Below are 14,892 nucleotides of genomic sequence, written 5' to 3'. Positions count from 1 at the left end.
ACGGCCAATTACATCACCTCCCAAATTCCCTTTCAATCATTATCTTTCAATAGAGCCGTTTTATAGTCTTTTCTCATATATCCTGATTAAAATAATGTGTTTCTAACAGCAAACACTCAGAATAAAGTGAGATGATCTGAATGTCTTGTTGAATGAGTGTTGATAGTCTGAGGATCATCAATATTAACAGAGAAACTGCTGAAAACAGTCTTTATTTCATGTCAGTAGTTCCTGTTTTCACCTCATTTATTATGCTGATGTCTTCAGATCTGCTGTAAATTGACACTTAAAGCTCATTTCATTGCAGTCAACAGACTGAGGGTGTTTGTTGACTACAGATATCTACGTTTATTTCTAAATAAATGTTTATGCTTCATCTGTTTTCACACCATTATTTATATTTATATATTATATATAAAACAAACTCAGTAAATTTTATATTTTTCATATTGGCAGATCAGCTCCTCCCACTCTGGAAATCATCATCAATGAAGCTCCTCCCACAACAATCACATCATCAGTGAAGCTCCTCCCACATCAATTCCTCAATAAATGCTGGAATATTCTCATCAGACGAGCATCAGAGCATCAGGAAGAGCTGAAATCTGCAAAGACTGAGTTTATTAAAGAGGACAGTGAGAACATGAGTGATCCAGAACCCTGCAGAATGAAACACACTGAAGATACTGAAGAACAAAGAGGTTGGTGTTTATTCTTCATTCATTCATGATGCTGAACAACATTCATGTCAGAAAGATTCAAACACTTCTGCATATTGAGATATGCAGTTAAACTATGAAACGGAATGATCTGTTTTTTATTTTTAAACTGACCATTTGTATAAAAATAAAAACAGATCATTACTAAATATAATTTTTATTTTACATTTATTTTATATCTGGTTCACAATTTGCAACAATGTTATGATCATTTTTTATTACGTTTATTTTTCAGAAATAAACCCATAAACACCAAACTATATAAAGTAAATAAACTTTCCAGAAAGGCTGACAGGGTTGTAAGCATAAATTACGCAAAACAAATAACAAATAATAATCATTACAAAATTTAAAAATATAGAATCTACTCCACTTTATGGCAACAATTTGTGCTCTTTTGTTTGAGGTTGTGTTTTAATGGTGTCACACGCGTATGAATGGAAGTCAGGTGAAGGAAAAATTTAGTGTGACCGGCCTTTAATAAAATTAAATATCTAATAGTTGGTGTCAAAATATGGAAGTATTGTATATTTTAATGTTAAAATCACGTTAGATAATTTTGTCATTGATCAAATATTTAATAGTTCTCACAACAGAATAATGAGATTTTGTCTGTAATGTTTTAAAATATATATATTGAAGATCAATGCTCCTCATTTATGGAAAGTTTCAGGGACAATAATTAATTTATAAAAAGTCATCAAAGTGCTAGTAATATTTAATAGCAGTTGTCTACTTTAACATCAGGGTTCATCTTTATGTCCTTTCACTTCATATTTCTGTCTTATTATTTTGATGTACTGAAAATGAAATTACACCTTTTTTTTTTTACCATTTCAGAGCTGATGGATGTGAAGGAGGAGAGTGAAGTGGAGGAGAAACATCATGACAAACCTGGAGAAAAATATTTGAGTCACTCAAAGACTAAAAAGACATTTTTAAAGAAAAGAAGAGCTGAGAAATCTACAACCTGCACTCAGTGTGGAAAGAGTTTCACAACTAAACAAAGTCTTGAGCTTCACATGAGGATCCATACAGGAGAAAGACCGTTCACATGTAATCAATGTGGAAAGAGCTTCAATCAATCATCAAACCTCAAAGTTCACATGAAAATCCACACTGGAGAGAAGCCGTTCAAGTGTGATCAATGTGGGAAGAGTTTCAGACAACCAACAAATCTTAATGTTCACATGAGGATCCACACCGGAGAGAAGCCGTTCACATGTGATCAATGTGGGAAAACATTTATTGGGTCATCAAACCTGAAGAGACACTTGACAGTTCATACGAAGGAGAAGCCACATTCATGTTCTGTGTGTGGAAAGAGATTTTCACTGCTGCAAACTTTACAAACACATGAGAAAATACACACTGGTGTGAGAGAGTACATGTGCTTTGAGTGTGAGAAGACTTTTACTTCAGGTAGCGATTTAAAACAGCACGAGAGGATCCACACTGGAGAAAAACCTTACAAGTGTTCACACTGTGACAAGAGATTCAGTCGGTCATTCGATCTGAAAACTCATGAGAGGATCCACACTGGAGAAAAACCTTACAAATGTTCACACTGTGACAAGAGATTCAGTCAGTCATCACATCTGAAAACACATGAGATGATCCACACTGGAGAGAAGCCACACATGTGTGATCAGTGTGGAAAGAGTTTCACTATTAAAAGTCACTTGAAGAAACACATGAAGATCCATACAGTGGAGAAACCACATCACCACAGTCTGAAACCACAAATAGGTTCATCTTTATGTGCTGAGAAACAAAGTCTCTTCAGTGAAAGACAGTCACAGTTAAATCAATCAATCTCCACCTTTTTCTGGTGAGCACACTGGTGTAGGGCTGCTATTAACAATTATTTTGATAATCTACTAAATCTTCTAGAAAAACTGAACAATATTATATATTAAAAAAAAAATTAACCAATATTATTTCACATCCTGCCCAATGCTATCCGCCAATAAATGTGTAATATAAAACATATGAAATATAAATGTAAACATCAACAAACAATTGCTTGTTCAAAAAAAGTCTACCTTTAAAATGTTCATACACTGAAAAAAAAGCTTTTCCTTTTGCAAGTTTTTGTATGCATATTTTTATAGTAAATTTCAAATATGTAATTAACTACTTAAGTTAAATAAAATTAAAGAAAATAAGTTCTTTTGCAGTACATTTTACTCAAACAATATTAACTGATTTAAACTACACTTTTAAAGTGTATGCTTTACTTAGAAACATCCAGTTAAATAATACAATATTGTGTAGACACCATATCTACATATTAGAAGTAACACGGCACCTGAACACAGAGACCTCTTGGTTCACAATACACAACGACGGTAACATTCGACATTCATTTGAGTGTGAATGTGCCATTTTGAGTAGAAAATGAATTCCAAATATCACAAAATGTAGTAAAATACAGTGAAGAATCAACCTCATTATTCAACGGGAACACAAGTATCAGAAAAGTTGAGTTGTGTGTGTGTGTCATGAGGCTTCTTTTCTCAACCCAAAAGCTTTACTAGTTGTTTTGATTGTGTCACGTAATGCACACAGACAAGATGGTAAGATCCAAGCGCAGCTTTAATGGGGTAATTCAAAACGTAATCCAGACACAGGCAAGGGTCAAACTCCACAGAAACAATCCACAAAACAGAAAACCAGAGATACAAAGTGCATGTAACACAATACAACGAACCACAAACAAAGGCAGAAACAACTGAGTATAAATAGACAGAACACTAATGACAAACTCAAAACAGCTGGTGCAATGAAGGATAATGAGTCCAGGAAGTGGGTTATGGGAAATGAAGTTCCGAAAGGTGACAAACTGGTGGTCATAACAGATTGATACTTGATTGATTTCTCTTCAGTGTTATGGTGTTATCACTCTTGTGGTAACTGGTGCCTACTACAAGAAATCTTTTTTTTTTTTTTTTTTTTTTTTGCAAGTTGTTATTTTGTTTGCACCTACTTATGTCATTGTACTTTACATACTAAGTTTATATTGTTATTTCTTTGGGAAGGGATTGGTAGAGAGGTGGGTGCCATTTTCTTTATATCTTGTTTTCTCCTGTTTAAGCTATCTAGGGAGTTAGTTTATTTTTATTGTATCTTTGTTTTCTTTTTGTAGCTTAGTTAGTTTCTCCTTAATATGTGGAGCGTTTATGTTTGTTATTTTGGCTTTGCCCCCTCTTGAATCCTTGAAATTCTCCCACATTTGTAAAATAAAAACGTGTTTTTGATATTGAGTTGACTTTGGTCTTTCTTAAAGCACTGGACTTGGGAATTGAACCTTGCTTTCACCATTTTATATTAAAGTTGACTGTAAATTCAGACTGTAATCCTACTGTAAATATACAGTAGAATTGAACAACATACTGTATAGAAAAATTTACCAACACCAAAAACAACTTACAGAAAAACCAGAAGATCATAAACCTGAAGGATAATGGCTGATGATCAAAAGAGAGAGAAATACATTAACATATTCTCTTCAATGAATGTTTCAGCATTAACACTAGAATTGCCGGGGGTCGCTGTATACCTAAAACCGCCATGCGGGTAATTTTAACCCACGCACATTTCACCTGTTTTTATGTGGCTAAAGAACATATTATTTCACTGTATTATGTCACTGTCTTCACAAAGAAGTGTCTAGAGTCATGAAATGATTATGTCCAGTCATCAACTATATTTTTGTCCTGTTGTTTTATGTTCAAGGCATTTTTTATGCTACACTAATCACTTTTCATAACGGTCAAGATAAACAAGTCTGCACTGACAACAAAAATTAAAAGGACACTCACAGCATTTAGGGCTTCTACCTCTTCTGCATCTATAAATTGCTGTCTTTTACTCATTGTGACTTTATTTATGAGCATGTTTATTATGTTAAGTGGTCCAGGCTGCATCAGTTTGTTTTTGTTGCCATTTTCGGAGCTTGTGGCGACTACAGAGACCGCGTTTTTTACAGTGTGTTCAGGGGACAGGCAGCTAGCGGATAGTGAGGAGATGTTTGCTGTATGTGAAAAAAAAATGTTTTGGCCTAAAAACGCGTGACTTCGCTTAGAGCACCTTTAACATCTAGATCAGGGATGGGCAATTTCGATAGTTACAAGGGCAAAAATTTTTACTCAAAAATTTCATACCAAGGGGCCAGATTACTAATCCACACTTAATTCAATTCACATTCAATTCACATTTATTTGTATAGTGCTTTTCGCAATACATATCGTTTCAAAGCAGCTTTACAGAGAATGCATATCAAAATTAAAATTTAAGAAGAATGCAGTTAGCAAATAATGTAATAATTTGGGCAATTAATTTATAAACACTTTTAGCATTTAACTTTAAGGTAGAAGCAATGAGCTCCTGGAAAAATGAATGAATTACATATTAACAATAATTAGGATATAAAGAATTTGGGAATGTGCATGTTAATCCAGATGTTGCATCTTCTGAAGTCCACGCAGGAGTTGGCGCCGTCTCTTCACAGGTGTTGATCATCTGAGGTCTTCATAAGAGGCTGGATCCAAACTGAAGCCTAATGTGCTCTCTAGTCACCTTGGGACGGGCTTCCCTAGGTAAAACAGAAAAGCAAGTGGAGAATAATTAACGTAGCTGCTGTTCATAACATTAACCAAAGATACGTCCAATTGATCTGACATGAAATGCATTATGTGAATGCTTGGATAAAAGAGATGTGTCTTTAATCTAGAATTAAACTGGGTGAGGGAGTCTGAGCCCCGAAACTTATCACGAAGGCTATTCCAGAGTTTCGGAGCCAAATGTGAAAACGCTCTCCCTCCTTTAGTGGACTTAGATATCCTGGGTACAACCAGAAATGCAGAGTTTTGTGATCTTAAGGAGCGTGAAGGATTGTAGGGTGATAGAAGATTGGTTAAGTATACAGGAGCTAAACCATTTAGAGCCTTATAGGTCATTAGCAATACTTTAGACTTTTACACAGTTTTACTCAAATTACTTTTTATTAAGGGAAATCTATGTATAACAGGATAAAAAAAAAAAGTTTGTAGAGACAAACTTTAGGTTGGCTTGAAAAAGCCGGTCCAGAAAGTTTAAAGAAGTTTTAAAAGCTTGAAGTTTGAAGGATTTCAGGAGGAAGGAAGTTTGAAGGGTTAGTTTTTAGATAGATAAATAAAGGTAGGAGAAATACGGTAATTAGCAGGGAGTTCTAAACGCAATGAAACAGGTGTAATTTGTCTGAGAATTTTGAATGGACCCACATACCTAAGACTGAATTTCTAGCATGGAAGCCAAAGACGGAGGTCCCGGGTGGATAACCATACCCACTGACCAGGTGTGTACTCTGGACCAGGGCGGTGATGGCGGTTAGCTTGAATCTCTTGTCTCCTTACTGCTCTCTGCAGGTGAATATGGGCATGGTTCCAAGTCTCCTCACTGTGCTGTAACAACTTGTTGACTCCTGGTAGTTCAGAAGGTTCTCCTGACTGAGGAAACAGTGGAGGTTGAAAGCCCAGCATGCATTTAAACGGAGTGAGGCCTGTGGCTGGTTTTTGGAGGGAGTTTTGAGCGTACTCTGCCCACATTAGGTATCGGCTCCAGTCAGACTGATGGTTATGACAGTAGGTTCTGAGAAAGCGAGTGAGCTCTTGGTTCAGCCGCTCTATCTGGTTGTTGAACTGTGGGTGGTACCCAGAGGTGAGACTGATGTTGACATTGAGGAGGCGGAAGAACGCTGACCAGACCCTGGATGTGAATTGGGGCCCCCTATCAGACACTATGTCATCTGGCAGACCATAAAATCTGAACACATAGTTGCAGAGGATTTTGGCGGTCTCCATGGCAGAAGGTAATTTGGGCAGAGGGATTAAATAGCATGATTTACAAAAGCTGTCGACTACGGTCAGTATGGTGGTGTTACCTTAAGAGTTGGGAAGATCAGTGACAAAGTCTATTGCAATGTGTGACCAGGGGTGTTGTGGTATGGGCAGTGGTTGAAGCAGACCGGCAGGGACTTGGTGAGATGATTTGGTGGTGTTGCAAGTGGCACAGAGAGACACAAAGCGTGCAGTGTCCTCGGACAATGAGGACCACCAATACTTGTTCTTTACCAGTTGAAGTGTAGCCGTGATACCTGGATGACATGAACTAGGATTGCATGGATGTGGTGCAGCAATTTGTCTCTGTGTTGTTCGGGTACATATATGAGATCTGGAGGGCACTCAAGTGGTGGTGGAGTCTGGGTGTTAGACAGTTCGATCTCAGTACCACTTTATGGGCGCTATCAGCAGACTTTCGAGAATTATAGTTTCGGTAGTCTCTGTCTGTTCATTCCCCTCATACATTCTAGGACGGGTGTCAGCCTTGGTGTTCTTGGAACCGGGCCGGTACGTGACAGTGAAGTGGAAGCGAGTGAAGAAAAGCGCCCAATAGTTTGGATTCAATCATTTAGCAGACTTCAGGTATTCCAGGTTCTTGTCATTGGTCAAGACAATGAAAGGCTGTTGAGCACCCTCAAGCCAGTGACACCACTCCTCCATGGCTGCCTCCATGGCTAGCAGTTCGCAATTTCCCACGTCGTAGTTGCGTACGGAAGAGGAAAGCTTCCTTGAGAAATATGCACAGGGAAATACTTTGTTGGATGGTTCATGTCGTTGCGACAGCACAGCCCCAATTCCAGTGCTGGAGGCATCCACCTCCACGATTGAAAGCATGAGTGGGGTCCAGATGATGGAGTATGGGAGCTGTAATGAAGCAATGTTTTAACTCTTTAAAAGCCTGGCAAGCCTCGGGGAACCAAGTGAGAGTGGTCGCGTTGCGACGGGTCATTGAAGTTAAGGGTGCTTTGATCTTGCTGAAGGCCTCAGAGAAATTGGTGTATTTGTTTGGAAGACCAGGAACCTCGGGTTTGGCTTGGGTGAGAGAGATGGTGCTGACTAGAATGAGTGACTTGGGCATGATGCAGCTCTGATGACAAGATGTGCTCCACTGAGTGATTTCCTCACTTCTCCACGATATGTGGGGGTTGTGACGACGTAACCAAGGTAATCTCAGGATTAGTGAGTGAATGGGTGAGTTTATGACGTAGAACTGGAGGGTTTCCAGATGTAGCAGGCCGGTTTGCATCTGTAGGCAGCTGATGATGTGTGTGAGCGGCCCACCGTCTAGCGCCTTCACTGCCAAGCAAGAAGTACAGGGGGTTAGAGAGAGATTATGTTTGACAGCGAATTCTCTGGAAATGAAGTTGCCAGCGTCTAATAGAGCCAGAGTATAATAACCCCTTGACGGTTATGATTTTATTGCCACTGAATATTTTAACTGGTACTTTGTCACAATGAATGGATTGAATTGGTTCACTCACCGCTTTGCTGTTGCCTGAGATAGGTCGCACTGGACATGTGGATTTGTAGTGACTGGACTGACCACAGTACATGCAGAGATGATGTTGTACTCGGCGTTCACGCTCTTCGGGTGTCAGAAGAGTGTAGCCAAGCTGCATGGGTTCGGGATTACCCATGAGGGAAGAGGCTGAGGTGGCATTGATACGAGCTGGGTGGCATGACCGCATCAAATTATCAGTCTGAATTGTTAAATCCATAAACTCGTTCAGGGAGCGACCCTCATTGTGACAGGCCATCTCTGCTTGAAGCACCCGATTCAGACCACGACGATGTAACAGTTTAAGTTTAACAGTTTAATCCATTCAGTTTGGGCAGCAAGGGTGCAGAAGGCCAGTGTATATTCAGCTGCTGTGTTAAAGTTCTGGGCTAGAGTGAGCAGCTGTTCACCCGCGCTGCGGCCGCTGCTGGAACGCTCTAATACCTCTCTGAAACACTGCATAAAGTGGTCAAATGAGTGAAAACTGGTACTGTCAGATCTCCAGACAGTGGTTATCCAATCCAGAGCTTTTCCCGTCAGAAGTGAACACACAAAGTGTCTGTGGAGTAGAGAGTGGGTTGTTTATTGACAAACAGAGTGCATTGTAATAAGAAGCCCTTTCATCGGTTGGAAGTGCCATCGAATTTCTCTGGGAAAGCCAGTCGAGGACTCATGGTGTTTGTTGGGTTCTCTGGAGAATGGCTGAGCGCAGGTGGAGCGGTGGTTAGCTGGCTGTGCGGCAGGCTGATGCAAAGTTTGATGCAATGCAGTTCATCATAAATGACCATCACACAACTCTCGAACATCTTGAATAGACCGCTACGACTTCGTCAGATGCTGTTATGAAACTACAAGCTCAAATTAAAAATCTGTCCGGACAGGTGTCAGAATTAATGGAGAAATACAATCTGAAAGGCTGTTCTAAGATGCAAAATATAAGAATCGTGGGAATCTGAGAAGGACTGGAAAACGAATTTGTAGCTAAGCTGCTCATGGAGGTGCTTGAATTAGATGAGCTTCCTGTCCTGAATTGTGCACACCGAGCTCTTCATTCCCACCCTGAGGACAGTGGCCCGCCACATCGGTTTATTGCTCGGGTACACCATGGAAAAAATCATGCACAAAGTGTCATCACAAAGTGATGCATCCGAAATGGTCAATATTCATATTCATGCATTTTTATTAATATTTATGTTAATCGTTTATGGCTTATGATTTAGCAGTTTCACTTTTGTTTTCCTATATTTATGTACTCATACTTTATATATATTAATTCATATCATATTTTCAAGTATTTACTTGTTATTGTACCCTTATGGTTATTCTTATTTTATATTTAAGAGTATGCTTGTTATGTTCAATTGTTCTTCAAAGTGTTCCAGTGTGACAGGTCACATTGACACGTTTGTGGTTAGACATTGGACGCCTGCCAAGTACTGCAGAAGTGATGTTTTTCAGAGTTATTGCTCATTTGAATCTGATCAAAATATGTCTGCTGACATTTAACAGATTTGCAAAATTCCCTAAGGGTTAAAACAACTATTTTTGACACTGGACTAGTGGAAGATGTAATGGGTGAAATTAACCTTTTTCATTTTAACAAAAACATCAATTTGAGTGGGTTGGGAATCTCCCTGTATGCTTATGGTATAATATGGACTGAGTTGTTGATAATAGAGCTTTTTCTCTCCTTTGCTCTCCTGGGCGTCTGCTTCTTCTCTCTTATCTGCAAATGTCTTAATTATTGCTCTTTTTGATCTTCATTTATTAGATACAATACTCTGGATTTTACAATACTCTAAATTTTATTATTAACTATTGACTGCTTCTTTATGGTTATTTTACCTTTTGGTTTGATTAAGTATTTACATTATCGATTAAAGTTTGCGTGTGAGGCTAAATTTAATTGTAATGAATAAATAATTTTTCATCAACTTTATCTACTGCCTGGATCTCATTTTCCCAAGAATTTGCACCACAAAGAAAGCTAACTTTTAACATCCAGATCTTCAGAGACTACCCTTCGGCTGTGGTAAAACGTTGGGCAGCCTTTGTCAGAGTAAGAAAGATCCTTCAGGATTAACCCTGTGTAAAGTTTGCTTATTGCTCATTGGATATGCTTTTTGAACCAGACCCTATATTAATTGAGTTTCCGTAGAATCTTTTGAAACTTGCACAGGTACAACAATGGTTTGTTGCTTTATTTATATTTTCTGTTCAACTATTTCTTTCATGATTATTGTTTTTCCATCTTCTTGTAAGTTTTGTTTGAATTTTAAAAAAAGTGTAATTACAATTTACCATTGATAGCCAATTACATCATCTCCCATGCCTTCCATTTCAATCATTATCTTTCAATAGAGCAGTTTTATAGTCTTTTCTCATATACCCTGACTCAAATTATAACGTGTTTCTAACAGTTAAACACTCAGAATAAAGTGCGATGATCTGCTAATGATCTGAATGTCTTGTTGAATGAGTGTTAATAGTCTGAGGATCATCAATAGTAACAGAGAAACTGCTGAAAACTCTTTATTTCACGTCAATAGTTCCTGTTTTCACCTCATTTATTATGCTGATGTCTTCAGATCTGCTGTAAATTGACACTTAAAGCTCATTTCATTGCTGTCAACAGACTGGGGGGGGGGGGGTTGTTGGGTACAGATATCTACATTTATTTATAAATAAATGTTTATGCTTCATCTGTTTTTCACACCATTATTTGTATTTATATATTATATATAAAACAAACTCAGTAGATTATATATTTTTCATATTGGCAGATCAGCTCCTCCCACAGCAAACACATCATCAGTGAAGCTCCTCCCACTGCAATTCCCCAATAAATACTGGGATTTTCCAATCAGAAGAGCAGCAGAACATCAGGATGAGCTGAAATCTGCAAAGACTGAGTTTATTAAGGACAGTGAGAACATGAGTGATCCAGAACCCTGCAGAATGAAACACACTGAAGATACTGAAGAACAAAGAGGTTGGTGTTTATTCTTCATTCATTCATGATGCTGAACAACATTCATGTCAGAAAGATTCAAACACTTCTGCACATTTAGATATGCAGTTAAACTATGAAATGGAATGATCTGTTTTTCTTTTTAAACAAATGGTCAGTAAAGGGAATTAAGAATTGAGGGAATTGATTTTGTTTTATTTTACATTTATTTTATATCTGGTTCACATTTTGCAACAATGACTTTTTTTTAATATATAAACATCATTGATATTTTTTTTAGGAATAAACAGTAAACACCAAACTGTATCAAATAAATAAAAACTTTCCAGAATGACTGACAGGGTTGTAAGCATAAATTAAGCAAAAATCAAGATATTATTCTTGATAAAGTTGTATTTCTCATAAATTATAGACGTTTGTCATAGTTCGAGAATATTCTTCTTAGAGTAAATTTAGTAACAGGGTTGATGAATGCAGTCATTCATTTGTAAAAACTGAGACAATGGATTGAGATTATTTTCTTGTCCTCCCATCATGCTGTAGAAAGAGCCCAGATGATGTCACTTCCTGGGTGTCGCAATTTTAATAAATGTTCTATTTGCTTGTTTGTTTTTTATAAAAGGAGGACAATCATGTCAGGAAAGAACAGGGTTGAGTGAAACATATAGGACACAGGCAACGGCAATAAAAATAGTTAAAGCTTATGTCACAATCTGCAGCATCATTTTTTTTACATGCATTTGTAACAAATAATAATCATTCAAAAATGTAAAAATATAGAATCTACTCAACATTATGGCAAAAATTATGCTCTTTCTCACAGAGAAAATTGTTTGAGGTTGTGTTTTAATGGTGTCACACACATATGAATGGAAGTCAGTTGCAGGAAAAATCTCTTAAGTTCTTTACAAGCTGTACAAATTGTGAATAAAAACAGAATTCAATGATGTGGAATTTTCAATTTTCAATATTTTATTCAGAATACAACTTAGATGACATCAAATGTTTAAACTGAGAAAATGTATCATTTTAAGGGAAAAATAAGTTGATTTTAAATTTCATGGCATCAACACATCTCAAAAAAGTTGGGACAAGGCCATATTTACCACTGTGTGGCATTCCCTCTTTTTTTTATAACAGTCTGCAAATGTCTGGGGACTGAGGAGAGAAGTTGCTCAAGTTTAGGAATAGGAATGTTGTCCCATTCTTGTCTAATACAGGCTTCTAGTTGCTCAACTGTCTTAGGTCTTCTTTGTCACATCTTCCTCTTTTTGATGTGCCAAATGTTTTCTGTGGGTGAAAGACCTGGACTGCAGGCTGGCCATTTCAGTTCCCGGATAATTCTTCTACACAGCAATGATGTTGTAATTGATGCAGTATGTGGTCTGGCATTGTCATGTTGGAAAATGCAAGGTCTTCTCTGAAAGAAAACGACGTCTGGATGGGAGCATATGTTGTTCTAGAACTTGGATATACCTTTCAGCATTGATGGTGCCTTTCCAGATTTGTAAGCTGCCCATGCCACACACACTCATGCGACCCCATACCATCAGAGATGCAGGCTTCTGAACTGAGCACTGATAACAACTTGGGTTGTCCTTGTCCTCTTTAATCCAGATGACATGGCGTCCCAGTTTTCCAAAAAGAACTTCAAATTTTGATTCGTCTGACCACAGAACAGTTTTCCACTTTGCCACAGTCCATTTTAAATGAGCCTTGGCCCAGAGAAAACGCCTGCGCTTCTGGATCATGTTTAGATATGGCTTCTTTTTTGACCTATAGAGTTTTAGCCGGCAACGGCGAATGGCACGGTGGATTGTGTTCACTGATAATGTTTTCTGGAAGTATTCCTGAGCCCATGTTGTGATTTCCATTACAGTAGCATTCCTGTATGTGATGCAGTGCCGTCTAAGGGCCCAAAGATCATGGGCATCCAGTATGGTTTTCCGGCCTTGACCCTTATGCACAGAGATTGTTCCAGATTCTCTGAATCTTTGGATAATATTATGCACTGTGGATGATGATAACTTAAAACTCTTTGCAATTTTTCTCTGAGAAACTCCTTTCTGATATTGCTCCACTATTCGCCGCAGCATTGGGGGAATTGGTGATCCTCTGCCCATCTAGACTTCTGAGAGACACTGCCATTCTGAAAGGCTCTTTTTATACCCAATCATGTTGCCAATTGACCTAATAAGTTGCAAATTGGTCCTCCAGCTGTTCCTTATATGTACATTTAACTTTTCAGGCCTCTTATTGCTACCTGTCCCAACTTTTTTGGAATGTGTAGCTCTCATGAAATCCAAAATGAGCCACTATTTGGCTTGACATTTCAAAATGTCTCACTTTCAACATTTGATATGTTATCTATTGTGAATAAAATATAAGTTTATGAGATTTGTAAATTATTGCATTCCTTTTTATTCACAATTTGTACAGTGTCCCAACTTTTTTAGAATCGGGTTTCTATATTTTAATGTTAGAAAATTTTCTCATTGATCAAATATTTAATAGTTCTCACAACAGAATAATGAGATTTTGTCTGTAATGTTTTAAAAATATATATATTGAAGATCAATGCTCCTCATTTATGGAAAGTTTCAGGGACGATAATTAATTTATAAAAAGTCATCAAAGTGCTAGTAATATTTTATAGCAGTTGTTTTATAGCAATGTACTGATAATTAAATTACACCTTTTTTTCTTTCATTTCAGACATGATGGAAGTGAAGCAGGAGAATGAAGAACTGAGTGAAGTGGAGGAGAAACATCATGACAAACCTGGAGAAAAATATTTGAGTCGCTCAAAGACTAAAAAGACGTTTTTAAAGAAAAGAAGAGCCAAGAAATCTACAACCTGCACTCAGTGTGGAAAGAGTTTCACGTACAAATGTCATCTTGAGATTCACATGAGAGTTCACACTGGAGAAAGACCGTTCACATGTGATCAGTGTGGAAAGAGCTTCAATCAATCATCAAACCTTAAAGATCACACGAGGATTCACACTGGAGAAAAGCGACACACATGTGATCAGTGTGGAAAGAGCTTCATACAGAGAGCAAACCTGAAAGTTCACATGAAAATCCACACTGGAGAGAAGCCGTTCAAGTGTGATCAATGTGGGAAGAGTTTCACAAACAAAAAACCACTTAATGTTCACATGAGGATCCACACTGGAGAGAAGCCGCACACATGTGATCAATGTGGGAAAACATTTATTGGGTCATCAGACCTGAAGAGACACCTGACAGTTCATACGAAGGAGAAGCCACATTCATGTTCTGTGTGTGGAAAGTGTTTTTCACGGCTGGGAAATTTACAGAGACATCAGAAAATACACACTGCTGTGAGAGAGTACATGTGCTTTGAGTGTGAGAAGACTTTTTCTACAGGTAGCGATTTAAAACTGCATGAGAGGATTCACACTGGAGAAAAACCTTACAAGTGTTCACACTGTGACACAAGATTCAGTCAGTCAGCAAATCTGAAAACACATGAGATGATCCACACTGGAGAGAAACCGCACACGTGTGATCAGTGTGGAAAGAGTTTCTCTATTAAAAGTAACCTGAAGCGACACATGAAGATCCATGCAGTGGAGAAACCACATGACCACAGTCTGAAATCATGATAAGTTCATTTTTATGTGCTGAGAAACAAAGTCTCTTCAGTGAAAGACAGTCACAGTTAAATCACTCCATCTCCACCTTTTTCTGGTGAGCACACTGGTGTAGGGCTGCTATTAACAATTATTTTGATAATCTACTAGAAAAACTGAACACTATTATACATTAAAAAATCATTTTAACTAATTATTTTAA

At 37.8% G+C, this 14,892-nt stretch overlaps 1 protein-coding gene across 1 annotated transcript; it reads left to right on the top strand.

Moving 5' to 3' along the window:
- The first annotated feature begins 643 nt into the window (after nt 1–643).
- On the top strand, nt 644–14,892 carry LOC125274673 (zinc finger protein 678-like). Its single transcript, XM_048201107.1, has 7 exons — nt 644–701; nt 1,560–2,550; nt 6,006–6,088; nt 6,191–6,225; nt 6,311–6,419; nt 13,786–14,431; nt 14,489–14,892. The coding sequence occupies exons 1-7, from the start codon at nt 644–646 to the stop codon at nt 14,700–14,702; spliced, it is 2,136 nt and encodes a 711-aa protein (XP_048057064.1). The 3' UTR covers nt 14,703–14,892.

The sequence above is a fragment of the Megalobrama amblycephala genome, linkage group LG1, assembly GCF_018812025.1.
Source record: "Megalobrama amblycephala isolate DHTTF-2021 linkage group LG1, ASM1881202v1, whole genome shotgun sequence".
NCBI classification, from domain to species: domain Eukaryota; kingdom Metazoa; phylum Chordata; class Actinopteri; order Cypriniformes; family Xenocyprididae; genus Megalobrama; species Megalobrama amblycephala.
Note: the sequence above shows the minus strand (reverse complement) of the source record. Positions and strands in the feature narration are given on the sequence as shown.